Source organism: Ovis aries, chromosome 19 (genome assembly GCF_016772045.2).
Source record: "Ovis aries strain OAR_USU_Benz2616 breed Rambouillet chromosome 19, ARS-UI_Ramb_v3.0, whole genome shotgun sequence".
Lineage (NCBI taxonomy): Eukaryota > Metazoa > Chordata > Mammalia > Artiodactyla > Bovidae > Ovis > Ovis aries.
Window position 1 is genome coordinate 52,883,488 of NC_056072.1, and position 24,180 is coordinate 52,907,667.

Genomic DNA, 24,180 nt, shown 5'->3' on the forward strand with positions numbered 1-24,180 from the left:
AGAATAGATAGATAGTTTATCAGCACATGTTCTACAGATCATATTATCAGCTTACAAATATAGCCCGTTAGCACACAGGCGGGCAGGCTCCCGTGGTCGGAGCGTTTCCGGCCGCAGCGTGTGGCTGCTGCGGTGTAAACAGGCAGGCTCGGATTCCGCTCAGAGAGCCGCGGCAGGGGTTCAGGTTTGCAGTGTGATCACGGGTAGGTGGGCGTGGGGCGGGGGAGGGGGGGGGGTCAGTGCACCGCAGCTCCTGAAACTGGGGGGAACTGTGGGGAAAGCGAGGGAGAGGGTGTGTGGCACCTGCGGACGTCGAGGGCGGGGGGGAGGGGGCAGTGCCTCCTTGTTTATGTCTGTTCCTGCTGTGCCAAGGCTTGAATGTAGATGCAGGCAAAAGACTCCGCATCTATCTGCGTTTTACGCACGGCCTGGAATTGAAGGAGAGCCTGTGGGCCGGCCTGTCCAAGGCGCGGGTCTGCTGGCACATTCCTGCTCCTGCTTAGTGAGTTACTCCCAGCGGCACCCTTGTGCCCAAGGGTGAACTCAAAGCCTGCTGGTCCAAAGTGCTGTCGAGGGGAGATAAATCATCTTTGTTTGTGCTTCTTAAGTGCCAGGGAGGGGATGGTCAAGTGGCTGGGGAAGTCTGTCCTGCAGGAGGGGCTGGGGGTGAGGGTGGGAAAGTGACTGGAAACCCAGAGAACTGTCTAGTTTTGTAAGCAGTTCCACTGTCTTGGTGGCCCTTCTAATGACCAGATCCTCTCTGTTAACTCAGAGGCTGGATGTTCTCCCGAAGAACCTTCTGTTACCATTGCTGATAGAGAAAAATCCCCAGATGCTCACGTATTATATCTCCTGTGCTTATCTTATGTTTAATTGGGAACAATGTCTGTCTTAATTTCTTCTTTTCTTTAAATAACTGACAGCTTTTTGAGCTTTACTAGGTGCCAGGTACTGTCTTAAGCACTTGCCACAAATGATCACTCATGATCCTCCCACTAATCCTATAAGCTCAGTGCTGCTGTTACAGCATGTCCGCATGAGAACACCGGGGTTCAGAGAGGTTAGGTGACTGTCTCAGGATGCAGGACTCCAGCCCTGCAGGCTGACTCTGAGACTGTCCTCTCAATCCTACCTGGAGCCTCTGCCTCCCATGGCCAGATTTTCTAGCCTAAAAAATTACCATAAAATAATGGGTGTCCCCAGGGGGAACGCTGATCAAGGGACATAAAACGTGACTTAATTTAGAATTTGGCTGAAATAGTGTGACTGTTGTGACTGGCCTCGCTTGAAGATTTAGCCACTATTTCCCCCACTGTTTCTATCAGAAAACTCACTCTGTGTGCCAACTCTGGGGTCCAGGCCTTATGTGAGGATGGGAAAGAATTTGTGAGCCACTAAAGACCCCAGTCTGCCATATTATTCTCCCATTGTACCTTGGTCCCACTGGAAGTTCCTGTTGGTTATAGTCATTCCCTTGGATCCAGCAAGGCTGATGATAGGTATTTTCTGCACACAGAGGATACACCTGGATAAACACTATGGAAGGCCTGATGCCGGTCAGTGCAAGGGAGGGTCCCTGGGGGCTCTGAGGGGCAGGTGGGGAGGAGGCAAGCCAGCCCTCTCTCCCTGTGTCTGGTCCAGGTGACCCCTGACACCTTCTCCCTCCTCCCCTGTTTGGTACTGTCCCCCCTCCAAGCCTCTCAGAGGCAGCAGCAAGACTGGCTTGGAACCTGAATTGTGGAGTTGGTTGAGTCTCCTCCCAGACTCCCCCAGATCCCCTCCACTCTAAATTCTCTGAGATGAAGCCCTGCCGCCTTCTAGCCCAGTCTGTCATTTGACGAAGAGTGAGAAGACTGGGTGACCCGTAAGCCTCCCTTGCCACCTGGAACCCTGGCCTATGACTCTAAGTGGAGACTAGAGTTCTGGGCCAAAGGACATGTTCTTCCATCACCCCTTGGCTCGGGATAGCGGACGGTTCTGTAAAGTGGTTCTGATATACCTGACTTGGGGAGGGAGCACGGAAAACCATTCAACTAAACCCAGAAGAATAGTCCTTTCCACTCTCTCACAGTCCCTGTGGGACTATCCACCCTCCTCCCAAACATCCTTCAGGGCATCCGTCCCCTTCTGGCTCCCACAGCAGCTCCTTCAGTCTCTGTTGTCGAGTCCACACGCCGCACTGAAATGTATCCCTTTAAACATCTGTTCATCCCTCCAGATTGAGAGCTCAGAGGCAAGGACGTCCATCTTTCTACATTTAATGAGTGTCCCTAAATGTCAGTTATTTAGGGTTCCTGGGAATCAACGAGCAGAAATACACACCAAGTAAACAGGCTGCATACCCAGGGTTTCTGTGTTGAGATTCAGAAGCAGGAGCCTGGCGCCTGTAGCCCTCTCTAGTTCCTGCGTCTGTTACTGTGTCTGTGACTTAGCATCAAGGGCTGACTTGAAGGGTCAGGCTCTGAGCCCCAATCTGGAGCCCCTTGGGTGGCAGCTCCTGTCAGTAAACCACGTTTCTGTCAGTCGACGGGCAGATAAAGTATAGTTGAACAAATGGTCGAATGATTCAACTTGTACGATATGCTGTGAAGTAAGTAAGGAACAGTCAGAGACAGAACAGCAGGGGGCTGTGCCTTAGACAAAGAGACCACGCTAAGGGGAGAACAGCGCTAAGGGGAGAACAGCAGAAGCTGAGTCCAGGGGCGTAGGGGTGGGGGGAGTTGTTTGGACGGGGGAAATGTCTAGGCAGAGGGAGCCACGTGTGCTGTCTGAGGGGGTCGAAGCAGGGGGTGGACAGGCTCTGAGGAGCAGAGCAGTGGGGGCGAGTGGGGGGTGTGGCTGAGGGGAGGTCACGCCAGGGTCTTAATTGGGCCCTGTGAGGAGCTGGGGTCTCCCTCTCAGCCTTCTCTGGAGGACTTGGGCCAGGTGGCAGCATGCTCTGGTTCTCCTCAGATGGTGATGCTCACCACTGTGTATCAAATGGATTGGGCGCGGATGAGTAGGACATCAGGAGACCAGCTGTGCGGCTTTTGCACAACTGGGGCCAGATGTGGCATGGATTGGTGGTGAGAAACGCACGCCCTCTAAGACCTACAGGGTAGATTGGATGTGTGTGTGTTTGGGTGTGTGTGCACGTCTTCATAGTGGGTGATCAGGGTGAGGAAACAGCATAAAGAAATGACCTCCAGATAAATATGAAGTCATTGTCAAGCTGGGGAATTAAGGCAGCCAGGGATGGATAGATTCTAGATGAGTAAGTTTGGAGGGAATTGTGTTTCTTTTGAGATATGTGTGAGACGTGGATATGTCAAGGAAGCATAGGCACCAGATGTCACTATAAATTAAGACTGATTTTTATAAGTGCCTCCTTTTTACTATTTTACCATTTATTTATTGCTGTATAAAAATGATCCCAACATTTAAAAGGATAAACATTTGTTTTCCCATATTTTTGAAGGGTCCAAAACCAGGAGTGCCTTAGCTGAATGATTCTGGCTCAGGGTCTCTCATGAAGTCTAGATTTTGGCCAGGGCTACGGTCATCTGGAGGCTTGACGAAGACTTGAGGATTTGCTGCTAAGACAGCTTCCACTCACGTGGCTATTGGCAGGAGTCCTCAGTTTCTCTCACGAAATTTCTCACACGGAATTTCTCCATAGGGCTGCTGAGCACCCTCGGGACATGGTGGCTGGCTTTCCCTAGAGGGAGTGAACTGAGAGAGAGGGTGATAGCTCATGTCAGAAGTCACACACCATCACTTTTACCACATTACAGTCATTAGAAGTGAGTCCATAAGTCCAACCCAAGGTTAAGAAGAGAGGAATTAAGCTCTAGATTTTTAAAAAGAAGAAAGTCGACGCATTTGTGCATGTAATTTAGAGCTCTCACATCCACTAGAACTTTGTGTCCAGGAAAAACAAAGCCATTCAGGGAGCAGAGAGGAGGCCGATTCAGGGCAGGGGAGCAGGTGGCACTCAGTCAGCAGCCTGGGGGAACCAAAGCTGCTCTCTCTTACTGTTCATGAAAGCTGGGGTCGGCAAAGGACCACCCACAGGCTGGGCACAGGGGCACTGCCAGGGCAACGTGAGCCGTGGAGACCAAACTGGAGTAACACCCTTTTTTCCCGTTCCGCCTAGACTCTCAGCACCTGTCTACCTGGCCAGCCATATCTCAGTGCTGCCCAGGGCCCACACTGGTTGCCATTCACATATTTGAGACTCTACTGCTGGCAACTGCCAGGCCCCAAGCAGTCGACTCTCTGCTCGAGAGTTGGTGAGTTAGGGTTAGGGTGTCACTGACCTTCAGCCCGCTGTCCAGCTTGAGATGAGTGGGAGGGGAAGACACACAGGCATCACTGGGGCAGACAGCGAGGCTGACTGTAGCTGGTCCCCCTCCCCTGCCCCATGTTCGTGGCTTGCCTTTTCCTCTTGGGTCTGTCACTCGCTCTGGTCCTGAGAATGTGTCCAGTGGGCAGCAACTGGGCCGAAGCATAGATGTGAGCTCGTTGCTTGGGCAGGCCCATGCCAGACAAGCAGGAAGACCAGGCATTTTCTCTTTTGTTATATAAGTAGTTTCATAAAATATTTACTATCTTGCCCTTTACTAAAAGTTTGCTGATGCTGATCTTGCAGTAAAGCAAATGGTTTTTCCAGGGAAAAAAAAAAGATTTGTTTCCACTGTGAATCCAACCTTTGAGTGTCTCTGAAGGTTGACATTGTCCCTCAGGGCCTGAAACACTGGAGGGGAGCGAACCTGTCCACACTTTGTACCTGTGTCCTTTTCTGTTGTAGTGAGGGACACAGTGGATCCCTCCTCTCTCACAGTCCCAAGTATTTTCTTCTCTGGAAGGTGCTCCGTGGTTGTAGACACTGTGGCCAAATCTAGGGAGACTTGTTCTCGTGATTTCTGTGCTCACCAGCAGAGAACCGGCATGAGAGTCCTCTTGGAACCACGAATCCTTGCTGTTAAGTTCATTGTGGGCCCAGCCTAAAGCTCTGCCTTCTTATGCTGTCTCAGGAGAGTCTCCTTGGTTGTAGTGTTTTCTCTGAGAGGTTAACGTTTTCTTTGTGTCCAGGGTTTGCAGACTGGACCCTGTAGAGGTTAATTTTTCTCTTCTGCTATGGTGTAGTATTGCTTTTGTTTAGTTGCTCAGTCGTGTCTGACTCTTTGCAACCCCATGGACTGTAGCCTGCCAGGCTCCTCTGTCCATGGGATTCCCCAGGCAAGAATACTGGAATAGGTTACCATTTCCTTCTCCAGGGGATATTCCCGACCTAGGAATAGTGGGTTCTTTACCACTGAGCCACCCGGGAAGCCTTTGGTGTAGTATACTTTGGTGATATTTCTATAGCTCTGCAGAAAGTTCATGCTTAGAAAATTGCATTTTATGTAATTACCTGAAAGAGTGGACTGGATGGAGATCATGGTACAAAGAAGAGATTAGCTTTGTGAATTTGCCAGGGGACTCTGATTCCCCTCAGGCTGCTAAGCAAGTGGCACCTGCGTCCGTCCTTGAATCTGTCTCCTCTCTGGCTCCCCCATCCCCTCCGTGGCTCCAAATGGCTTTTTATCCCTGGATGGAATGACTCATGGGCTCTTGTTGTAAAACCACTCTTCCAGTCTCAGCCCCACCCGTGGGGCTATGACCTCCTGGGTTAAGGTCAAACCTGCTCAATTGTCTAGGGGCCCCTGGACTTCAGCCCTGTCCTGCACAGGATGCCAGCAGCTGGGCTGGACCTGGGACTCAGGAGCTGGTGTTCCTCCGCTTCCCAGGATCTCTGCTTGTTACAGTGTAGATCCCCAGCATACACAGTCACCACTTACTGTTCTTAGAGTCTCTAGTTTTCATTATGCACATTTGTAAGCAGAACATCTGACAGGCAAAACTTTGACTTAAATCCTGGAGCTTAGTTGAAGGATAGCACCTCTTTTTCTGCTTGGCAGAAAATGAAAATAATGAACATGGTTAGATGACAGTCAGGATAGACTCTTTCCCACCAAAATACTGAGACTAATGTTGGTTTAGTGAAAAGTATTAGTCACTCAGTTGTGTACAACTCTTTGTGACCACATGAACTGTAGCCCACCAAGCTCCTCTGTTCACGGACTTCTCCAAACAAGAATAATGGAGTGGGTTGGCCATTCTCTTCTCCAAGGGATCTTCCTAACCTAGGGACTGAATCTGGGTCTCCCGCATCGCAGGCAGATTCTTTACTGTCTGAGCCACCAGGTTTACAACTATTTAAAAATGTAACACAAAGGCATCAAGAAGAGGCAATCTCTGTAATTCAGGGACTTTAATTACATGTCTCTAAATGCATAGAAATTAATGTACAGATCTAGTTACTTTTTGTGGATTTACTGACCTAAGAAAATTAAAGAAATACCACAAAAGAATCGGAGCCACGACTGGCTGATCTAGAACACACACCCTGGACAGGAAGCGAGTCTTCCAGCTTTAGTGATTCTTGGATGACTGGCTGTCTACACTACTCAAAAGCAGTTCACTTTATTTTGCCCTTGTGGTTTGCTTTTATTTGTAGACTTGGATTATGTGCAGAGATTTCCTCAAAGAAACTAGGCCGCCTGATTCTTTCTCTTTTAACAAGTATTCTCCATTACTGGCTATAGTCTTTAATTTCTTATTTTCAAGCTGATGCTTGGCATTCCTTTATGAAAGCTTTTTTGTCAAAAGTCAAAGCCTTAAGACTTTTGCAGCTTAGGGGAATTCCCTAGTGGTCTAGCGGTTAGGATTCTGTGCTTTCACTGCAGAAATGTGGGTTCAATCCCTGGTTGGGGAACTAAGATACCACAAGCCACAAGGTGTGGCTTTAAAAAAAAAAAAAGTGCTCCTGAGCTAAAGGTAACAGAGTAAGGAAAGCGGTGAAAGGAAAATTAAATGCAGAGATTTCTGGTTTGGAGTAAGATGGAACAGGCAGATGCTTTACTGTCTGAGTCAGCAGGGAAGCCCAAGATGAGCAAGCACACTTAACCCATCCCTCCCCCTAAACGCAGCTTTAAAACCAGGACATACTGCACAGAACAGCAATATGAAGTCTCTGAAAAGTAGACAGTTGCAAGAGAAGAAGGGAAGGACACCAGGATTCAAAGTAGCACAGAACCTATGGTCTCTTCCCCATTTTTCCCGCTCAAGTATTCCCCAGCCTGGACTCAAGGCAGCCTGAAACCCAGAATTGAAGACAAAGTACTTAATTTTTCTCCAGGAGTGAGAATGGGGCTCCCAGTGCTCAGAGACTGGGGGGTAAATCCCTCTCTTTTACCTTTTTCTTTTCTCCACTCTCTCATGCCTCAGCCTGCATAGGATTGTGTAGCAGGAGCTGTGAAGGGTGTTGGGGAGAAGATGGGTGGTGGAGGATGTCAGTCACCCAGACTATGAGAGAGAGGATCCTTCCTCGCTGATCGGAGAAACTGCGGTCCCCAGAGTTTTCGCCCTCACTGTCCTCCTGCTGCTTGAACCTGTACAGTCGTAGGACATGCACGGTGAAGCAGGGCAGCTGAAGTCTCAGGTCTCCAACCAGAGGACTAAAAAGTGAGCCCCAGGAATCTGGAAGGACCAGAGAGATCACCAAGAGGGAGGGGATCTGGAGAACAACTCTGAAAGGTTGCTTATGAACTCCTGGGCTCATCCCCAAGCTGCGCCTCTTTGGATCTGACCCTAAACAGCATGTCCAAGCCTGTTAGAACCGACCACCAGGATGGACCATCACACCGTCCCAGGTGGCCACTAGGTGGCACCCGTGGAGCAGCTGAATAGTGCTGCCAAGTCAAGAGGGATCTGTTGCGTGAATCCCAACCTCAGGGAGCAGGTTGGAATTCAAGGTCTGAACCCAACCAAACTGATCACCTACTGTGTGAGCTATCACCTTATTGCCTCTCAGCCCAGAGTGCATCCTTCAGTGTGTGAATTCTGTGGTGTACGATGGAATTCCTCTAAGTATTTGTCCTCTGATGTGAACATCATGTTAACCTTTCTCTGGAGAGAACACTGCAGGGACCGTGTAGTAGGAAGAGGTTTCCTGCTTTTCTCGTGGTGGGTGGCCTACAAGACGAGAGGAAGTTTTTTTTTGCAAATCATACATCTGGCAAAGGACCAGTATCTGGAATATGTAAAGAACTGCCACAACTCAACAATAAAAAGACAAACAGCCCAATTTAAAAAAATGAGCAGAGAATCTGAATAGCCATTTCTCCCGAGAAGGTATACAAATGGCCAATAAGCACATAAAAAGATGTTCAGCATCATTAGCTACCAGGGAAATGCAAACCACAAGACTCCCTTCACACCCACTGCGATGGCTGTGATACAAAGGGAGATACTAACCATGTCAGTGAGTATGTGGAGCTACTGGGACCCTGAGACACTGCAGATGGGAATGTGAAATGGTGCAAGTGCTTTGGAAAACAGCCTGGCAGTTCCTGAAAAAGTTAAACATAGAATTGACATATGACTCTCCAGTTCTACTCCTAGGTATTTACCCAAGAGAACTGAAAACATATGTCCACACGAAAACTTGCACCATTTGCACCTTTGTGAAAAATTCCCTTTAGGTAAAAGAGTTTCAAGGGAGACAAAAGACAGTCCCAGATGTCAGAAAGGAAAGAAGGGAATCAGTTGAGGTCAGTATTTTCAGCTCTTCAGACTAAACTCACGGACCTCAAATGTTCAGCTGCACAAACATAAGCCAATTCTCCCACTCATATTGGCAAGCCATTTGTGGAGAGCACAAACTTGAGGCAGAAGAGGAAATATTTGGTTTCGTATCCTCACACTGCTATTTAAAAGTGTCTGGAATTGGAACAGAGAGTATTCACAGTCATACTATTTGCCAGCTGATGCTCTGTGTATTTTGCAGATCAGGAAATGGATTTAGCCAGATTTCAATGCTGTAGGTAGGGGAAGTTTAAAACAATATCTAGAAACTTGTGTTACTTCAATAAGGGAGAAAGCATACCTTAATGGGATGAATATTGAAATGTACTTTTGATCTTTCTTTCTTTCTTTTTTCTTTTTTCTTTTTTTTTTATAGTGAGCAAATAATTACTTAAACAGTAAAGATGAGGTGGGAAAATAAAAAGAAGAGAGAAATGTCATTGAGTGGGCTGAGAGTGAGGCAACCTGGGTATAAATCTTTTATTCGCTCTCATTCACTCACTTATTATTTCAATAAATATTTATGGAGAGCCTACTATGTGCCAGGTGCCATGCTTGGTCTCACCAAGAGGTGATGACCAAGGTGTACCTGTGTCTGAATTTTCTTGCATTTAGAAAACCACATAAACAGAGATCAGCAGCTTGTGAGGGTTCAGGTCACAGGGAAAACCTACAGGACAAGTGCCCAGGCTGTGTGGTTAGTCCCAGGCAGGAAAGTGCTCAGTGGGGTTTGGTACAATGCTTGGTTTGTTACTTAATGGTGGTTGGTGTTTAGCCTCAGATAACTGGCATGTGTGTTTTAATTAATTCATCAAATTTATCTTTGAGCATATTACAATGTATTTAGAAGGTCAGATTCTAATAAATTTAATAGAATGTGGAACCATGAAGCTTGAGGAATGCCCAGGGGGCTTTGGGAACCCATGTTTCAGCTGAGGGGTAAAGAGATAAGTGTGACGTTCTAGAGGAGACGACCTCAGTTGAGTGCTGAAGTTTGACTTACAGACAAGAGTCCCCTCAGACCTTAAGGACATTAGAAATTGCCATTCTGGAAGCAACAGGGCATTTCATCATTAGTGATAAAATTGATTCACTCATATTTTAAAGTTCAAGTTAAAACTGTTTTCTTCTCTGTGTGTATGAAGCTGACATATATGTTTCTTAAACAGGCAATTTCATGCTTCCAAAATGGGACATAAAGTGGTCGTATTCGACATTTCTGTGGTCAGAGCCTTGTGGGAAACTCGTGTCAAGAAGCACAAAGCCTGGCAGAAGAAGGAGGCAGAAAGGCTTGAGAAAAGCGCTCTGGAAAAGTATGTGTTCTCTGTACTCGCTTTGCACTGTCTTCAGCGATTGGGAGGCTGCAGTTATGCTGTGGAGGGGGTCCTCTCCTCTGAGAGTTCTCCCTGTCAGTGACATGTGCTCAATGGACTTCAGAGTCTGTTGCCCACAATGAACGTTTGATTCCTATAACAGTAGCGCACATAGCTATAAAGACCCACACAGATTGCAGGCACCGTGCTAGGCATGGAAAGACAGCAGTGACACGATAAATGTCTCCTTAGTAAATTTCGAGAAGACTGCTCACCTCACCTCAGCAGGCTGTCTGATGCTCTCCCCCTGTGCGGCCACGTGAGGGCTGCTGTCTGTCCTGCACTCAGCCCTCCCCTGTTGAGCTGAACACTAGATAAGATTCATTGCGTCTATGCCGTGTTTACCTGGATTGGAATGATGTGGTTTGACTGCTATGACACACTCATGAAGTATGAGTAAAAGAGAGTTATTGTGTTTGTGAAAACTAAGTTGAATGCTTTGGAAAAACGTGTGTGATCAGTCTGAACCACGCAATTGAATTAACACTGTGCAAGACGGATACAAGCACAGTGAGCTAGAAAGCGTGCACGTTCAGGTGGCTTTGCACATCGGTAATTTTTACTCCTTGTGAAGAAACTCAAAGTAGAAGTCTCGGATGATGTGTTATGGGTGTGGTTCATATAAGAAGGGCAGAGTGGGATTCTGATTGCAGATTCATCCTCAAAGGCAGTTCATGACTGCCATATCAAGTTGGCAAATGGTGACACATGTTGATGCTTTAGGATAAAATCAAAATGTGTAGGATGTAAATGTCTCTTTTTTCTTGGTTCTCCACTTCTCTGAACTATTTCGACCAAGCAAATACTTATTCTGATCATGCTGGATAATGAAGCGGCTACTGGTAAACATCAGTGCGAGGGGCTCTGTTACCTCAGTTCAAGGTGTTTCATCTTGTAATACAGTATTTGTCCCAACACTTAAATGTTATAGGTAGAGATAAAATAGAGAACATCATTCTACGTGAATGAAATTCAGTCGTTTAGAGGGAGAGCTAAAGACGCTATTTGTTAGGCTTTAAGTGAGGAATTTTTCTTCCAATGAGGCTATTGCCATCTAGGCTAAGACTGTGGGCTCATTTCCTCAGGAAAGAGTTTTTATTTGCACATTTACTGATTTAATTAGTAGAGTCCTAATGACATTATTTTGTGTGTTTATATTGTATTTGAAATTCTACCAAAATTGACTCAAGGGGAAGATTATTCAGTTACATGGGTGATGGAGTATAAAGACAATGGCATTTTATTTATGTTAGTTACTCTCAAGGAAGAGAATGGCATTGTAAAAATAGTTTATATTCTCGTTGTGACTTTCCTCTCATTAGGTTTCAAAGGGACTAAGAGATAAACATTTAAAAAAGAAATCGAAAGAAGATTTCGTATTTAAGTATTTTTAAAGTCGCATTTCTGATTTCCTTTTTTTCTCTGTACTATGTTGACTACCAAGACATGTGAAATAGTCGCATCAATTTGTAATTTGTGATATAGGAAAGATGTATTGGGTAGCACTGAATGGGTATCTTTTCATTGCATTGCCAGAATCTAATTTCAGGTTCAGTCTAAGAACTGAAGAAGGAAAAATAAGAAACATTTGTCTGAAAAGTGCTCAGTGACTAGAAGACCTCGCTGTGGCTGTGCTGTTGGCTGTGAAATTTCTGGAGGACTTCTTCTATTAGTTCAACCAGTATCTTGTATCTAGGGTCTGGCCTGAATCCCTGACTACTATTAGAGCTAGAGCTACAGGGAAATATTTAAGTTCATGTTTATCAGATGGTATTAAAATATTTAAATTATACTGAAAAACTAATAATGAAAAGCAAATCACCCCAAGCCCCTGCTAGTATTTCCCAGAGGAGTCCACTTCTAACTTTTTTCAGCATTTTATTCTGGTATTAAGTTCCTATCTGTCCATGAACTGGTATTTTTAAATGTATCTGTTTTATTACATTGTTGGTGCAGTGGTAAGGAATCTGCCTGCCAATCAGGGAGATGCAGGAGATGTGGGTTTGATCCCTGGGTTGGGAAGATCCTCTGGAGTCGGCAATGGCAACCCACTCCAGTATTCTTGCTTGGAAAACTCCATGGACGGAGGAGTCTGGCAGGCTATAATCCATGGGGTCACAAAGAGTTGGAGATGACTAAGCACGCACGACATTATTTGTAGACTTCATATATAGATCCCGAAGCACTGGCTAGTTGATTACCCAGTGCTATCCTCCAGCTCCGCTCCCTGTGACTAAGACCTTCGTAGTAGTGTGCTAGCCAATGCCATCAGCAAGATAGTTTTCTCAAATGCTCCTGTTCTCCTAGATGAATGACACAGCATGAAACTCCACTGATACCTGAAGTGGTTTCTGAAGAGCAAAAAGTCTGATTAAGGGGGAAACATTTGCATAGTCCTGGGGAACCAGCCCTGCAGAGATAAGGGACCAAGAACTCCAAGCAGCCATAATAGCAAGTGCAAACACCCTCAGGCAGGGGTTTGTCTGGGTGGTTCAGGGAAGAGCCAGGAGGCTAGAGTGTCTGGGCCAGAAAAAGTAAGGGAGGGAGCAGAAGTGGATGAGGTCAGACAGGCAAGGGGAGGGCACAGACCTGCAGGGCCTTAGGCCATAGTGAGACAACTGCTTTATTGGGTGAAACAAGAAACCAGTGAAAGATACGGCCAGAAGCATGACGTGGTGTGGTTGACACTGTCACAGGTCCACTCAAAATGCTGGATGAATGTAGACTGTCAGGGGGCAAGAGTGTTCCCTGCTTAAAGATGCTGGTGACTTGGACCAGGATGGGAGTAGTTAAGATGGTGAGGAGTGGCCAGATTCTGGTAAAAATGACCTTATTTGCTGATGGGCTTGATGTGAGATATAAAAGAAAGCACAGAGTCAAAGATGACCCTGAGGTTTGGGGTCAGAGCACCTGGGAAGTCTTTTTATTAAAATGGAGTAAGAAGCAAGTTTAGCAGGTAGACATAGGAGTTTGGGTTGGAACTTGTCGAGTTTGGGATGCTTTTTACTTATTCAGGTGGAGATGTTGGGAGGCAAGGAGGCTGGATTCATTGAGGACGCCTTGGCTGGAATGATATAATTGGGCCTCGTCAGCATATAGATGTATTAAATGCCAAGAGGCAAGGATGTCTGCAGACAAGGATGATCTGTATTGCTATCAATTTTCTACAAGTTCACGTCAATCCCTGCCGAGTTGTAAAATAGCTTAGCCTAGTCAATGACAAAGCTGCATACCCCTATAGGATTGGATAAAATCCAGCAGGGCTCTGGCATTCCACGTATCTACCAGTATCTACCAGTCTCTTGCTTTCTTGAGCCTTCCTTTTTTTTTTTTCTTACAATTGACAGTGTTTGGTAGTTAGGGAAAATCCCTGCCCTCAGAGATGTTCCCACGCCAGACTCTTTGCTCTGTTCCTGCCCCTGCTGACCCCTTGGCTCCTGGGCTTGCCTGAGACCCCAGAGCCGGCTGTGATTCTAGTGCTTTCTCCTTCAGGTACCACTTGAGAGTCTCCATGCTAGGACTGACCCTCCACTACAGGGTTTTTGTCTGTTTGTTCACTCGGTGTTTGTCTGCCTTGGGTCATGTAGAGACCAGGGCTGCACTTGCAGCCTGTTTCTGAAACAGCCCCCTTTTTAAGCCCGGGACCCCGCCTGCCACCAAGTCCCTGAGTTGGGCTAAGAACGGCCCAGATGCCTTCCTGAATGTCTTTTGCACCAAGTTCCTATCCAAGGCGGGCTACTTGTTTTGAGACAGTGTCTCTGTGTGATGGATTTGAAGGACAGCCACATCAAACCTTGTTTTGTATCACACAGATTAACCTATTAAATGCTCCAAGCAGATATAAAATCTCTAAATGGAGAAAGACCGCCCCCCCCTAGGTGCCCAACACTGTTCTAATGACCGTGTGGGCATCAGAAGGGCAGTGAGATGTAGTCCATCGTCATGGAGCTTATGACCAAGCTGGAGGACGAAGAAAACTATAAAGTGAGAGGTTAGAGAAGTATTCTGGCCTAGAGAATTCCATGGACTGTATAGTCCATGGGGTCGTAAAGAGTCGGACACGACTGAGGGACTTTCACTTTAGGGAGGTAGAAACGAGAAGGTACTGGGAGTAATGGGGAGGCTGAGGAGTCCTGGGCCAGCTCCAGTGTCTGACTGAAACTGGGGTTTATGAATAACAGGTTCATTTGTAGGAGTGAAGTTTTCCAAGGTGGCTGGTGGTAGACCTTCTAAAGTTATATTTTATAAATTGGGGCTGTCTATATATTTCTATCCATATGCTCCTGTGTGCATGCTAAGTTGCTTGAATCATGTCTGACTCTGTGCGACCCAATGGACTGCAGCCCTCCAGGCTCCGTGGGATTCTCCAGGGAAGAATACTGGAGTGGGTTGCCATACCCTTCTCCAGGGGATCTTCCCAACCCGGGGATCTAACCCGGGTCTCTTCAGGCAGGTTCTTTACCACTAGCGCCACCTGGGTTGATGGCTCCTGGAAGATCAGCAAATTCCTGCGTTTTTAAAAGTTGCATTTAAAAATAAATTGGGGTTGGCACCTTATAATATCAAAAGATATTGTAATTAGTCAAAGGAATAGGTAATTTTGGTTAAAATTTCAGCCGTGTAACTCCTTGTATTTTTAGTCAGATTTGCTAATAATTCGCAACTCTGAAAGTTTAAGATTCCTACTCACTTCCCACCCCCCAGATCCCCTACTGCAGAGGAAACTGGAAAGGAGGGGCGGGGAGAGGGGGCGGAAGGGGAGGGAAGGGCTTGTCTCCGGCTGCTGGGAAACTGCAGGTGATGAGAAGGACTGCGCATGCGCCCAGGTGGCCTGCTCGACTTCTCCAGGCAGGTGACCGCGACCTCTGCCGCCCCGTTTTAGGATAAAGGAGGAGTGGAACTTCGTGGCCGAGTGCAGGAGGAAAGGCATTCCCCAGGCCGAGTACTGCAAGAACGGCTTCGTAGACACCAGCGTGAGGCTGCTGGAACGGATCGAAAGGCGCTCTCTAGCTGTGCAGAGCGCGCTTTCCAAGGAGAGAGACAAACGGAGCAGTGAGTTTGTGTTTGAACTTTCCGGCGATCACTGGAAGGTGAGTCCACGCGCTCCTGTCCCCGCAGCAAGTGGAGGCTGGTGCCGTGCTGCGGCCGACGTCTGCTGCTTAGCCTGAGCTCAGGGCATTGACCTTGGTCCAGCGGGCGCTCTCGTCTTTAGAGAGGTTTTTCACTGGATGCGGAGGATCCCTTGCCTGCTGTAAGCTGAGTTCCTGCATCTTTTCTGCGGTGAAAGACTGTGTAGTCCTGAAAAGAGCAGCGGGATCCCCTTGGGTCTCTGTGAGGGACTGGGACCTCAGCGGCTCCCCAGGCTGACGCAAGTCTTTAAAATGCCTGATTCTACCATCTTTCCCCACTGACATTAAAAAATAATTCTTTGCCTTTCCTTCTTTTTTTTTTTTTTTTAAATTTAAAAACCCTGAGCATGTAACCTGCCTAACACTCCTCTGACTTTGCTGACTTGTCACAGAGTGCGGGGCTGCAAAGGAATTTTGCAGTCAGATTTTCTCTGAGATTCTGAGACCAAGGCAGAGGTGTCTTCTCTTTCTTTCATCAAGTGTGTATGGGTCCTTCCTGCTTCCATTCCGCCAGGGTTGCTGCTTGACTTGGAGAGGCTGCCTGTGGTCTGACAGTTCCTGGTTGAGGCAGCACCTGGGGTGGGTATGCATGGGGTAAGGGAATGAGCTCAGGCTCTCTTCCCTTCAGTGGGACAGGCTTCTCTGGACCTGCCCTCCATCTCTCTGTATGCCACTGTTTTGTGGCCGAAAGGCCTCTGGACCGGAAACCAAGTATTTGGGGGTGATCCTTTATTGGCCCCCGTGACCTGAGGCAGATTACTCCACTTGCACGCATTTCACCTCCTTCTCTGTCAAATGGTGCTGCTGCTTGCCTTGATCCCCTCTGAGGGCCCTGATGAGCCGATACTCTGTGACACTGACCCACTAGCAACACATCCCTATAAAAATGGGAGAGACTATGACTGAAACCTCTTCAGTGGCCTTTCTCCTGCGTCCCCATCACTGAGATCAGTGCCGCCTTTTCTGGGGCAAGAAGGAGGGCCTGTCTGGATTTCTAATTAAATATCACTGATAAATCATTCTCAGGTACCATCATCAGACCTGACCCCAGACCCCTGAGGAACCTGCTGAGTCCTCTTGGCTCACAGCACCTTTGGAAAACCACTTTACAGAGCATTTAGTGAGTGCCTGGTGTGGTAAGGGGATAGGAAGAGGGTTAAGAGCCAGGTGGCTCGGGACACTCCAGGGTGAACCCTGTGGACAGTGTCTTCATTACTTACAGTCTTTCCATCCCCTCCACTCTGCTCCCTGAGCTGGTACCCTATCCTCACTGGTACTCGCCCCAGGAGAGACTGGGGCCTCCAGCATTCATCAGTATGAATTTCAGTTGCTGTTTTCCCTCCCCAGAGAGATTTGTGTTTCAGTCTTGCCTCTATGTAAGGAGTGATAAGCTCCATTAAGGGATTTTCACCACGAGTATTAGAGTGCTTATGGCAGCGAGGGAGTTCTGGCCTCTAGCATCACTCCAGGCAGCAGGCCTGGCCCCTGCAGGAGGCCAGCATGGGATGGAGCTTCTGGGGCTTTGGGGACTGGGTGGGGAGAGCTCGCCTGGAGTCCCTTAGAGCTGGCTGTGGGGCTGTGATCTGTGACTAAAGGTACCTATTTGGAGGTGGTACTAGGGGGCTAGTCATTCTTTGTGAGCTGGAAGCACCCAGGCCCTGGGCCCTGCTCTTTCAGGAAGATTTCTCCAACTTTATTCAACATGTCTTCAATAGAAGATTTCACTTCTGCTGTCTGTCAGGTTTTCAGTTTTCAAGAACTCTCTGTTTTGTGAATGCATGCATCCTGTGATGTGGCTTTATTTTTCTACTTTTATAGACATTATAAAATTTAAGATAACTCTTAAATTTTTTTTCCCTGTTTTCATGGGGCTTAAAATTTTTTAAATTTTATTTGGTTTCGGTTGCACCGGATCTTCATTGCTGCGAGTTCAGTTCAGTTCAGTTGCTCAGTCATGTCCGACTCTTCGCGACCCCATGAGTCACAGCACACCAGGCCTCCTTGTCCATCACCATCTCCCGGAGCTCACTCAGACTCACGTCCATCAAGTCCGTGATGCTATCCAGCCATCTCATCCTGGGTCGTCCCCTTCTGCTCCTGTCCACAATCCCTCCCAGCATCAGAGTCTTTTCCAATGAGTCAACTCTTCGCATGAGGTGGCCAAAGTACTGGAGCTTCAGCTTTAGCATCATTCCTTCCAAAGAAATCCCAGGGTTGATCTCCTTCAGAATGGACTGGTTGGATCTCCTTGCAGTCCAAGGGACCCTCAAGAGTCTTCTCCAACACCACAGTTCAAACGCATCAATTCTTCAGCGCTCAGCCTTCTTCACAGTCCAACTCTCACATCCATACATGACCACAGGAAAAACCATAACCTTGACTAGACGGACCTTAGTTGGCAAAGTAATGTCTCTGCTTTTGACTATACTATCTAGGTTGGTCATAACTTTTCTTCCAAGGAGTAAGCATCTTTTAATTTCATGGCTGCAGTCACCATCTGCAGTGATTTTGGAGCCCCAAAAAATAAAGTCTGACACTGTTTCTACTGTTTCCCCATCTATTTCCCATGAAGTGATGGGACCAGATGCCATGATCTTCGTTTTCTGAATGTTGAACTTTAAGCCAACTTTTTCACTCTCTTCTTTCACTTTCATCAAGAGGCTTTTTAGTTCCTCTTTACTTTCTGCCATAAGGGTGGTGTCATCTGCATATCTGAGGTTATTGATATTTCTCCCGGCAATCTTGATTCCAGCTTGTGCTTCTTCCAGTCCAGCGTTTCTCATGATGTACTCTGCATATAAGTTAAATAAGCAGGGTGACAATATATAGCCTTCACTTACTCTTTCCAATTTGGAACCAGTGTGTTGTTCCATGTCCAGTTCTAACTATTGCTTCCTGACCTGCATACAGATTTCTCAAGAGGCAGGTCAGGTGGTCTGTATTCCCATCTCTTTCAGAATTTTCCACAGTTTATTGTGATCCACATAGTCAAAGGCTTTGGCATAGTCAATAAAGCAGAAATCGACGTTTTTCTGGAACTCTCTTGCTTTTCCATGATCCAGCAGATGTTGGCAATTTGATCTCTGGTTCTTCTGCCTTTTCTAAAACCAGCTTGAACATCTGGAAATTCACAGTTCACGTATTGCTGAAGCCTGGCTTGGAGAATTTTGAGCATTACTTTACTAGCGTGTGAGATGAGTGCAATTGTGCAGTAGTTTCAGCATTCTTTGGCATTGCCTTTCTTTGGGATTGGAATGAAAACTGACCTTTTCCAGTCCTGTGGCCACTGCTGAGTCTTCCAAATTTGCCGGCATATTGAGTGCAGCACTTTCACAGCATCATCTTTCTGGATTTGAAATAGCTCAACTGAAATTCCATCATCTCCACTAGCTTTGGTCGTAGTGATGCTTCCTAAGGCCCACTTGACTTCACATTCCAGGATGTCTGGCTCTAGGTGAGTGATCACAACATTGTGATTATCCGGGTCATGAAGATCTTTTTGTACAGTTCTTCTGTGTATTATTGCCACCTCTTAATATCTTCTGTTGCTGTTAGGTCCCTAAGAAGTTCAGGTTGTGTCTTTTTGTTCCTGCTGCTGACCTAAGACTAAGCAGGTCAGGAGGCGCTGGGTTACCATCTTTCAGCTTTCTAGCTACTAAGACTTTGTTGCTACTGCCTCTGTTCTCTTTCTCTTTGCCCTCTTGTAAGGTTTATGCTTTCAAAAAGGAATTCTTTTACTGTCTTTTTTCATAGAGAGGAGCAAAAGTATATGTGTGTGTTCAACCTGCCATCTTTGCCCTGTTCCTTTTATTTTTATTTAATGTGCTATCTTAAGATTTTTCCCATGTTATTAAAAATGGTTATGGATATAATTTTAGAAGGCATTGTAACTTTTGCAAGCGTGCTGTTATTGGAAGAGCAATATGAGAGAAGTTATTTATGAGGCACTTGACCATTGAAACTTCAAGAAAGAGAACATTGTTATGACCTGGGGTCAGCTCCCTGATGCCCCAGCTCCTGTCTTGTCCGAGCTGCAGAAGGAAACCGTCTGGTCTGGGGTGGGTGGCATTTGGATCAGGATGAGGAGGTGCTGAGATGGATTTGCCAGGCCTGGGTGCTGGGGTCAGTCACGCAGGGCCCTGTGCTGGGAAGGGCCCCGGGCTTGATTTAATGCTCTGCCATCTCCGTCTTGAAATTCTTAATAATTTTTAGAAGGGGCCTGCATTTTCATTTTGTCCTAGTTCCTGAAACTACGTAGCTGGAACGTTCCCTAAGTAACCCATTTAAATGTCTTTGGATTTCAGTGTTCCTCTTTGATTTATTTTTAATAATTAATTACTGTTTTGGCTGTGCGGAGTCCTCACTGCTCCTCGGGCTCTTTTCTTTTTTTATTTTATTTTATTTTATTTTTTTAATTGTCTTTATTTATTTTTTTAATCTGTTTTTATTTATTTATTTATTTATTTTTAATTTTTTTATTTTTTAAATTTTAAAATCTTTAATTCTTACATGCGTTCCCAAACATGAACCCCCTCCCACCTCCCTCCCCACAACATCTCTCTGGGCCTCGGGCTCTTTTCTAGGCACGGTGAGCAGGGGCTGCTCTCCGGTTGCGGTGCATGGGCTTCTCGTTGCAGTGGCTTCTCTTGTTGCAGAGTGTGGGCTCTGGGGTGCGCGGGCTTCAGTGGCCATGGCTTCCGGGCTCTGGAGCACAGGCTCAGTAGTGGTGGTGCGTGGGCTTAGTTGCTGCACGTCATGTGGGATCTTCCTGGATCAGGGATCGATCCCCTTGTCTCTTGTATTGGCAGACAGATTCCTTACCACTGAGCTACCAGGGAAGCCCTCAGTTTTCTTCTTAATGGGCCTGAATCATGCCCACTTTGCCTATCTTGCACTGTTATGTGAAAGCATATTAAAGATGAAAGGACTTCTGTAAGTTACAAGCTTAATCCACATATTCAATAGCAGTGATCCTAAAGCCCATTGCAAGTACAGATACCAAGCAAAGGGTCACTGTGGACCCTCTGATTGCTGCCTCCACCCCGCCCCACCTCTCCCCTGTACATTCCTGCCCCGCTTTGCTGATGGTACGCTGTGGTCAGCTCTGTAAGGTCAGGGGACATGCATGTCTCTCAATGCTCAGCACACTTTGTTGAAGTCGGGGCTTGTAAGCCCATGAACTGAAATTCTTCAGCTGGCCAAATAGCCCCTCTAAGGTCTAAGGCATTTCTCAGTACCTTTACGATTTTATCCCAGAATACTTGAGGCAGGGAAGATCCTGGATACAGCTGAGTTGCTCTGTGTCACTTCAGAAGTGAGGGCCAGAAAAGGTGTGCCCTTGAGATGTGGCTCAGCATCCAGGTCTCCCCACTGTCCTTCTCAGCTCTTATCCTGTTAAATATTCATAAAAGTATTTAGAAATTTGGCACAGCAAATATTAAGTCTTTATCAAATATTTTAAAAAGCAACTATTAGTAGTACAGAGGAAGGGAAATGGAGCACACATTTTAAAATCCAAGGTGTGGCCAGATTTTATTTTTAGACGATGTTAAATCCGTATGTTGTAAATAAATAATTTGTATGTGGCTTGGGGTGGGAGCCTGGTTGTCAATGTCCACCCAGCACTTGATTTTAATAATATGAATTCATGGCTCATCTGCTACTGGGGAGTTACTGACAGCCACAGCATCTTGCTTTCTCTTTGGAATGGCTGCAGAGCTGGCGTGCGTTCACGCTTGCTAAGTCAGTTTAGGTGAATGCTGTCACCCGCGCTCACTCTCCTCTGGGTTTTGGAACAAGTGTATGTTTTCCTTGGCTTCATGCATTCTGCTTCTGAACTCCTACACGGTGAGGAGCTAGTTCTGACCGGTGGGTTCCTTTCCTTTCCTTTCCTTCTATTCTAGGAGTTCCCCGATTCTTTGAAGGAGCAGACGCATCTGAAAGAATGGCACATCAGCAATACTCTGATTCAAATCATTCCTAAGTATATCGAACTGTTTCAAGCCATGAGGATTCTGGATCTGCCAAAAAACCAGATCTCCCGTCTTCCAGCTGAAATTGGTATGTTCCTCAGCTGGAACCTTCCGGCCCCTTGTCTGGGAAGCAGGTGACACGGAGAACTCTTCCTTCTGCCGCTGCCCCAGGACGTCGCTGGGCGGGGCTGTTTCATGTCTCTCCAGAGCTGCTGGTTCACGGGTCCCCTCTGGTGGTGATGCCAGGATCTCCCTGCGTAACTCAGCAGTGCTGACATCTGCCACTTCCTTAGAAATGGCAAGTCTCATGAGTGAGCAGTGCTGTGTTTAGAAACTTTTTGGTTTTTTTTTCTTTTAGCTTTAGAAATACAAGCATGCAATAGTGTATTTATTATAAATATAAGATTGAATATATTGCTGCCACATATGAGTCCATTGATGAGCTTAGTTTAGCTTATGGTTTTATTTTGGGCCAGATTCTTTATTTTCAATCATTCCGTTGTTCACTCGCTTCACGGTAAGTGAAGTCCATGATAACGATCGTCACTGCTTCTCTTTCTCTCGTGTGTGAAGCACATGGCTGTTCTGGGCACATAGTCGTTATGATTCTTCTAAGACACTCAAGTCTTTCTGGAGACATATCATCCCCGTAAACCTCTGTCATGAGCAGGGCAAAATAATTAAACATTCTAGAAAGACGTAAAATGTAAAGTCAACTCTCTCAGCAAGAATTATTTCCTGGTATCAAAATTATACACATATCCAATGTTCTTCTAGAGCTTTACATTGTAGCCATATTTATAAATATATGTTAAAATATATGCCCATTAAATATATTTATATGTATGCTTATGTTAACGTATATGCACGCTAAACATACTTACGTAGAAGAGCTTACACCGTGTTCTCCAGCCTAAGCCTTCTTTTCCCTTATCATACCTTGAAGATGGGGATGGACTCTAGGGTCAGGCTGACTGGGTCTTTCACTTACTGAAAGGTCACCTTAGGCAGGTCACTCACTGGTTTTCAGTTTCTCTGTTTGTAAAATGGTGATAATAATAATATCTACTTCTTGAGGTTGTTGTAAGGATTAAGTAGTTAATACAAAGAAAGCATTTACAGCAGATAAACCCTCAACATTTGCCAGCCACCACCACTATCATCGGGCTTCCCTGGTGGCTCAGCTGTTAAAGAATCCGCCTGCAATACAGGAGACCTAGGTTCCATCCCTGGATTGGGAGGATCCCCTGGAGAAGGGAATGGCTACCCACTCCAGTATTCTGGCTTGGAGAATTCTGTGAACTGTATAGTCCATGGGGTCACAAAGAGTCAGACACGACCGACTAAGTGACTCACTTCACCACCCTCATCATCATCATCATTGTTATCTTTACACAAATGTTATTTTTCAATATCAGAATATCCTATCCTTCCTCATTCTCCCTAATGGCTGAGTGATGATTATGGTATGCTTTATTTAACTTGTTCTTTAAATATTTTACCTTTAAACTAAGTTATTGGATATTAGATCTAAGATTCTGAAGACACAATTCTAGTCTGAGTAACTTGGGCAAATACTTTCATTTTTTTGCATCTTAGTATCCTCCTTTGTAGGATAAGGGGTCAGACTAGGCGATTTTTTAATAATATTTGCCACCTTTAAAATTCCCTAGTTGAGTGTTTTTGCATGTCAAAAACACTGTGGGAGGGGAGGGGAAAGAAATCTCAGAAACTTTACACATTCTATTCTGGATATAAGTCATACATAAATACCTTATCCAACTTGTAACTTAGAGTCTGGCTCAGATGGTAAAGCGTCTATCTACAATGTGAGAGACCCGGGTTTTATCCCTGGGTTGGGAAGATTCCCTGGAGAAGGAAATGGTAACCCATTCCAGTACTCTTGCCTTGGAAATCCCATGGGTGGGGGAGCTTGGTGCAGGCTACTATCCATGGGGTCTCAAAGAGTCGGGCATGACTGAGCGACTTCACTTCACTCACAAGTCAACTGAATATAATTCAGCCAAATATACCTGTGACTTCGGCAGAGTCACAAAAATTCTCCTCATGTGGCTGAGAAATATATCAGATTCTTGTGATGGATAAGTATAAAATTTTTATCATTACATAGGGCATTCATAAGAAAAGTAAGGGTCAAATAATAAAAAGAGAGTCTTGGAATCATTTAGGCGATGTAACTAGCCCTTGTTTTTTTCTAGGGAGTTATTTTCTGTTGCTTGCTTGCTTCTTAGATGCTAGTTGAGTTATTAACTTGGAGTATTTGGAATATATCTTCTTTTCAAACACAACTATTGTGGACATTTAGGACAAATCATTCCAAATGTGCTGAAAAGAACTAAACATATACTAATTCAAGACATGGTCTCTTCCTGGTGGAGTAGGTATAACTCCTTACACACTAGAGATAAATTAAAAAAAAAAAATCAACAGAATGTGATAGGCCAGGAAGAGGAGTGAAGGGTTGTGTGTTTTTCTGTTTTGTTCTTGTTTTTTTGTTTTGTAGCTTTTTTGTGTTGAATGGCTATCTTTTGTAAAGGAGGTGGAACTGGATCTCTTACAGAGCTGTTTTAGAGAATAACTGAGCATTGTCTGAGCAGAGTGGGCGAGGGGAAGTGGTCACCAAAAGGGGTATCCTGTTTCTCATTATCAGGACAATTATTTCTGACATCTGACATCAAGGAATTAAACATGACAGTGGTCCTCTTAACTCTGAGGAATTATCATTAAATGGGTTTAAAATAGCTAATTATTGAAATCGTTTAAAACTGTTTACTCAACTAATTTAAAGTATGTAAATCCCTTAATGCTTTCTTTGGGCTCTAGAAGCTAGAAGCCTCTGGACAACAAATTGTACCCCAATTGGATTATATTTTGCTCACTGGCAATTAAGTCTGAGGGCCCTGGGAGGATGGGCTATATAAGTAGGGAGATTTCATTTCAGCTGGAAAAGATCCTGGAACATTGCAGGAAAGGATAGACTCATTAGCTATTTAGAAATATAATATGCTGGAGCTA

At 45.7% G+C, this 24,180-nt stretch overlaps 1 protein-coding gene across 2 annotated transcripts in view; it reads left to right on the top strand.

Moving 5' to 3' along the window:
* Positions 1-84: 84 nt before the first annotated feature.
* Positions 85-24,180, top strand: part of LRRC2 (leucine rich repeat containing 2) — a 37,488-nt gene continuing 13,392 nt past the window's right edge. The window contains exons 1-4 of one of the 2 annotated variants that reach the window (XM_027957731.2): positions 85-203; positions 9,840-9,983; positions 14,926-15,133; positions 21,076-21,232. In XM_027957731.2, the coding sequence (XP_027813532.1) occupies positions 9,859-9,983; positions 14,926-15,133; positions 21,076-21,232 (490 nt within the window). In that variant the 5' untranslated portion in view covers positions 85-203; positions 9,840-9,858. The remainder of the gene's footprint in view (positions 204-9,839; positions 9,984-14,925; positions 15,134-21,075; positions 21,233-24,180) is intronic. The other variant, XM_027957732.2, reaches the window with a different exon arrangement.